Source organism: Pteropus vampyrus, unplaced genomic scaffold, assembly GCF_000151845.1.
Source record: "Pteropus vampyrus isolate Shadow unplaced genomic scaffold, Pvam_2.0 Scaffold236, whole genome shotgun sequence".
Taxonomy (NCBI): Eukaryota; Metazoa; Chordata; class Mammalia; order Chiroptera; family Pteropodidae; genus Pteropus; species Pteropus vampyrus.
Window position 1 is genome coordinate 878,377 of NW_011889017.1, and position 5,368 is coordinate 883,744.

At 35.0% G+C, this 5,368-nt stretch overlaps 1 protein-coding gene across 1 annotated transcript in view; it reads left to right on the plus strand.

The window, feature by feature from the left end:
* MYO16 (myosin XVI) overlaps window positions 1-5,368 on the plus strand; it is a 494,098-nt gene that overhangs the window by 227,204 nt on the left and 261,526 nt on the right. The window contains exon 16 of the mRNA XM_023519764.1: window positions 45-192. Within this exon, the coding sequence (XP_023375532.1) occupies window positions 45-192 (148 nt within the window). The remainder of the gene's footprint in view (window positions 1-44; window positions 193-5,368) is intronic.

The window sequence follows — 5,368 nt, forward strand, 5'->3', positions numbered from 1 at the left end:
TAATAATGCCATTTAACAGAATTACATTTTTTTTTCTTAACCAGCCAGAATTTACACTTATATGCTAGAGAAATCCAGACTTGTTTCACAACCTCTTGGCCAGAGCAATTTTCACATTTTCTACTTGTTGATGGATGGGTTATCTCCTGAAGAAAAATATAGACTTCACCTTAATAATTTAGGTGCACACCGGTAAGTGACTATATATTTTCTATCTAGTAGTTCTGCCTTCAAATCGTGATTGCATTTTAGCCGTCTTAAATGTTTTTTCTGATTTTTCCCAGAAAAAGTGTTACTAAAGAGAATAATTAGATACTATTAGGTTAGAACCATCTGTGTAACAGGGTTATAACTGCTTATTGTATGTTTAGGTGAAGTTTTGTGGATGTTTATTAACTTATATTTCTGCTTTTCTAGTTTTCAGATTAAAAAAATAAGTTGCATATATATAATTTTTATATCCCTTTTGGGTATTTTGGATATAACATAAGTAGGCATTCCTAATCTTTGGTAGTCTTTTGAAATTATGGGAACTATTATCTGGGCAGTTACTGTTCATAAATAACAGATGAGGTTACATAATGGCTTAAGACAACACATATGAACTAGGGGCTCATTTTTCTGTACTGGAGGCAGAAAGCATTTGTTAAAATGAGAATGCATTGTTTATAGGATGGTGATAGAGGTGCAGGGGTCATAAAAATAGGGAGTTGAGGAATGTCTGCAATGTGTGCATTTCTGCCACTTCTTGATCCAGAGTGTCTCCCCAGAAGGACTGGTCCAGATTTGTATCAGGATGAGAAACAAAGCAATCAGGAGAGGAAATTCCATTCAGAAGAGAAGTAGGTGGGAGAAGAGAGAGAAGGAACTGGACTTGCTGACTCAAACTCACTAGTGAATTTGAAGGAACTGAACTTCTGAAAGAGATAAGGATTTACTTCAGATATCTGTTAAAACTTGATTTATTATTTATTGGACATTTGTTATTGAGTTCAAGAAGAATAGTGTGAGTTTTCATAATTTTATTAGAATTTTTGTGGGAAAAATTAAAGAATGCTTGGAGAGGAGGAATGTAGTCTGAATCATGTTGTTTTTGAGAGTTGAAGGTGGAGAAGCTTATTAAATAATGAAATGGAGATGTCAAGTGCAAGCTGGAGTGATGAGGGATTTTTAAGAGCGATGGGTTTAAATGGGGCTGAACTTCTAGAATTGGTTGGAGAAGTGACTGGACAACCTCTGTGGTGGCCATTACCGTGTGGTTGAATGATGGCTGGGCATGGGGCCAGGGAAAGAGAATGATTGGCTATATCCTAATTTGCTAATTAATTAATAATTAAATTGTTAACCACTACTCTCATTCAATTTATTTGAAAATATTTCATTCAGCAGTGTAGATGCAGTTTTTCATTTCGAATAGGAGAAAAGTAGTCAAGAAGTTAAAAAGGCCTTGTCAAAATTGTGTTTTATTTAAAATAAAAGACTATTTGGGGCTATATTGTCTCCCCAAACAACAGAAGTTCAAAAGAAAAATAAAACACTAATATTGAAGCATGGTATCCCAGACTTTAGTGACTTAAAATAACAGAAATTCTAAACTTCCGGCACATTAGAAATGTTTTTATCCAATCCTCTTATTTCGTAAAAGAAATCAAACCCAGGTCATAATGAGGCTTATACTGAAATGAATATATTATGCAAGAGCAATATTGAAGAAACTCATTCATTACCAGGGATCAGTTTTTTTGTTTGTTTGTTTGTTTGTTTGTTTTTTTAATTTGTACATTAAGCATCACTAATGGGACATGTCCCCGGGAAGAAAAGCGTCATACATAACCGTGGGTTAGGTGTTCAAGTGTAGGCTGTGAAAAAGAAAAGTCTTGTTCTGTGTCTCTAATTTTTCTCACAAGCAAAATCTTATTGCTTATAGCAGATCATTGGTTTATAGGAAGTGTCTGTGTGTGTGTGTACATGCGCATGCATGTGTGCTTGGCAGTGTGGACATAGAGCCACTGAAGGAAAAAGGGCAATCTACCATTCAAAGAAACAATTTAAATTCTTGGTCTGTGGTTTGGACTAGTCTTTTGAAGTGTGTGAGTGTGGGAGAAAACAAGCATTTCTTTATTGAGATTCAGTTCTAACATCTATTTCTCTTTGCAAAAGAGAGTTTGGAATCACTTAGGCTATTTAGAAAGTCAAACAGTCAGGGGTTGCTTTGTGAGAAACTCCAACAGGAAAGAACTCAGCAAATAATGAATAATTCAATTCCTTTGAACAAAGAAGTTATTTTATTAAAATGTGTTATAAATGTCTAATGGGCACAAAACAGCATTCCTCAATAAAATTATACACCACCTCTCCAGATTCATAAAAGTATCAGTTGGAACATTTGTACAATTGGAGTTCCACAGACAAAATATTCTTTAATAATAAAGCAAGCTGTTTTACAAATTATTATATATTATATATCACAATATTTTTGTGATTTGTGTTATGTAGGTCTTCTCACAGTTACAATATTGGTGGATCGTCTTAATTTTCAGTGCTGCTAAGGTTTGAGGAGTTTGAGTCGAGGTCTAATCTTTTGTTTGGTAATTATATATATTAAGTGCCATAATTTTGGAAATTGTTTGTATCAGAAGTATATATCTGAACTTGCTAGCTTTCTAACCTTTCACAAACTGTAGATCCTTCTGAGACTTCTTTTTAAGATCAGTACTCAATAGGTAAAGGATATTGCTATATATATACACACACATACACATCATATGCCTAAATATCTACATAGGTATGTGCATATATATATACATTAAAGTGCTAGTATCATTATCATATCTACTATTCTGATTTTCTTTAAAATTATGTTGACATATCTATTAAATAGAACAAACCAGCCCCTTACACTTTGTATAAGAATCTTCTTGTGTAGATTGTCAAAACTATATATAGCAAGAAGAAAAATAGTCTGTAGGTCTTTAACATTTTGAGCAGTGGCAATAAGATTGCATTTTTTAAGAATTCCCACTAGATGGTACACTCTGCACAAAGTCATACAGGAAAAAAAAAAAAGCTCATAAAGGATTTTTTGTTTTGTTTTGTTTTGTTTTGTTTTTACGGTTCTTCCTGCGATTTAGTTTTTCTTTTCTTGGCTGTCTGTTTTTCAATTTCTATTTCAAAATTTTCTTGCATGAAATATTACCATTACATCTGGGGAATAAATATAGTTTATGTTTAATGAAAGGTAGAAATAGTCATTAATTACTTATGTTCAGCCTCCTTTAAATAGCTTTTATGAGTTTAGTCCCAGAACTGTTGGGCTCCAAAATCCAAAGAAGTTATTCCTAATCTCCCTTCATATTGATAAATGATGGAAATGATTACGGTGCTGCGTAACATTTTCAGCAAAGGTCAGATTTTGAATTATAAACTGAAAGCTAGCAATCGTCTGATTCAGAGCATGTGACCTGTTTCTAACCTTGTTAGTGAAAGGAAACTCTGACTCACTAAGTATTTGAACTTGTGATTGCTGCCCGGGAGTACACCTGTCACAGTATGCGGCAGCAGTGAACTCTCAGTGAAAGTTCATTTTCTTTCTAAGGGTTTATTATTCATATTGAACTTAACCAAAGGGAGTCTCACATAATTAAAAAAAGGGGAAATTTGAGGATGATTCTTCATGATTTTGTGATATAACAGTGACATAATAAAAGATTTACTTGGCCACACAATTTAAGCAAGCAAAGCTTGAAGGTTCTTCCAAGACAAAAGGGTAGAGTCAGGAAGTATTATAATCTATTTCTAACTGACTATTAATTATCTAAATGATAATCATAATTTTAATACATACAACTTATGGAGCACTTACCATATGCCAGACCTTGTCTTACTGTTCATCTCCCTGGTCTTATTGAATTCTCACCTGTAACTTAGCAGAAGTTGCAGGACCACATCTGCATCAGATAGACCAGGACATAAATCTGGGTCCTGCTGACTCTTAACCTTAACGATTGGTTTTGCAGCAGTATTGCCTATAAAACAGCAACCACTATCTTTGCATACTTGTGTCAGATTTTTAAATAAAATGGAAGGAAAAGCACAAGTTAATATCTGCATGTTTTTTTGTTTTTTTTTTAATTTAAAGTTGATAAAGGAAAACTAACTTAGAACATTCTAAAGTTGTCATCTCTATCATAAAAAGCAATTCTGGGTCATTTCTTTATCCAGTAGCATAATAAAAATTTTGAAACTATAAGAACTTGCCTTACCCAAGTTGAGGATTATGTTGAAAATATAGAAAGGGTTGGATCAACTCCATAAATGGGCAAGTAAATTTCACTTGTGAAAAGCCAACAAGAAGGGGTCAGGGTCAGTGGCTTTCTTGCTTCCTGCCATTCTTGAATTATATGCATCCAAAAGAGAGAGAGGAGAAACAAAATAAATTTAAAAACCCCACCAATATCAGGCACCATGTTCTTCCTCTTTAGTCTTCAAAAAGTTACGAGTGTCCTAAATTGTATTTATCATAAATCAGAATCACAGATATGTAACTTACTCTATGATATTTAGCTGGTAAATTTAGCAAATCAAAGAGCCAGACTCCAAACTCAGATATGTGTGTCCTCAAATTTTCTGTTCATTAGAACTCTGGTTGCTAGTGTCAGCTACTCAACTCTAACACACTTAAGAAAGAAAAAAATAAAAGAAAGAACAAGAAAAAAGAAGGAGGATTGTTAGGGTCACATAACTGGAGAAGACAGAAGTAGAACTTGCCAGGAGATAATGAGATCCAGGAACTCAGGTGCTGTCTCTGTCTCTTTATCTCTGTCTCTGTCTCTCCCTTTCTCACACACACACACATCTATTTTACTTTGCATGTTTTTCCTAATGTGGAGATAGATGTAACACATGCAGCCCTACCCTTTCACATTTTAAGAACCCTGGAGAGGAAGCAAAACTTTTCTCTCAAAGAGGCCATCTTGGCAACCCAGCTCAGGCCTCAGGCCCACTCCTGGGTCCTGACTCATGGGGACAGGGTGAGGTATTTGGCCATGAGTAGAGAGTAGGAGCTGTTTAATTGAAGAAGGGGACAGAGGAGCTGGACACGAATAAACAATTAGACACATACAGCCTGTTCCCTCCACTCTATTATGCTCCAAACACCAAGTTGATCCCCAGATGCCTGGAAGGAGTGTCACCTCTGGTGACAGAACACAATTGTCAGGAAACTTGAACAGCAGATGTAGCTCTGCCACTGCTGAATGACTGTGGCTCAACTTAGCAAGTTGATTTTCCAACTAGCTGGGTCAAATAGTTACCCATATACAGGACCATCAATAATGTAAATGTATTTCAGGAGGCCTGCAAATAAAGA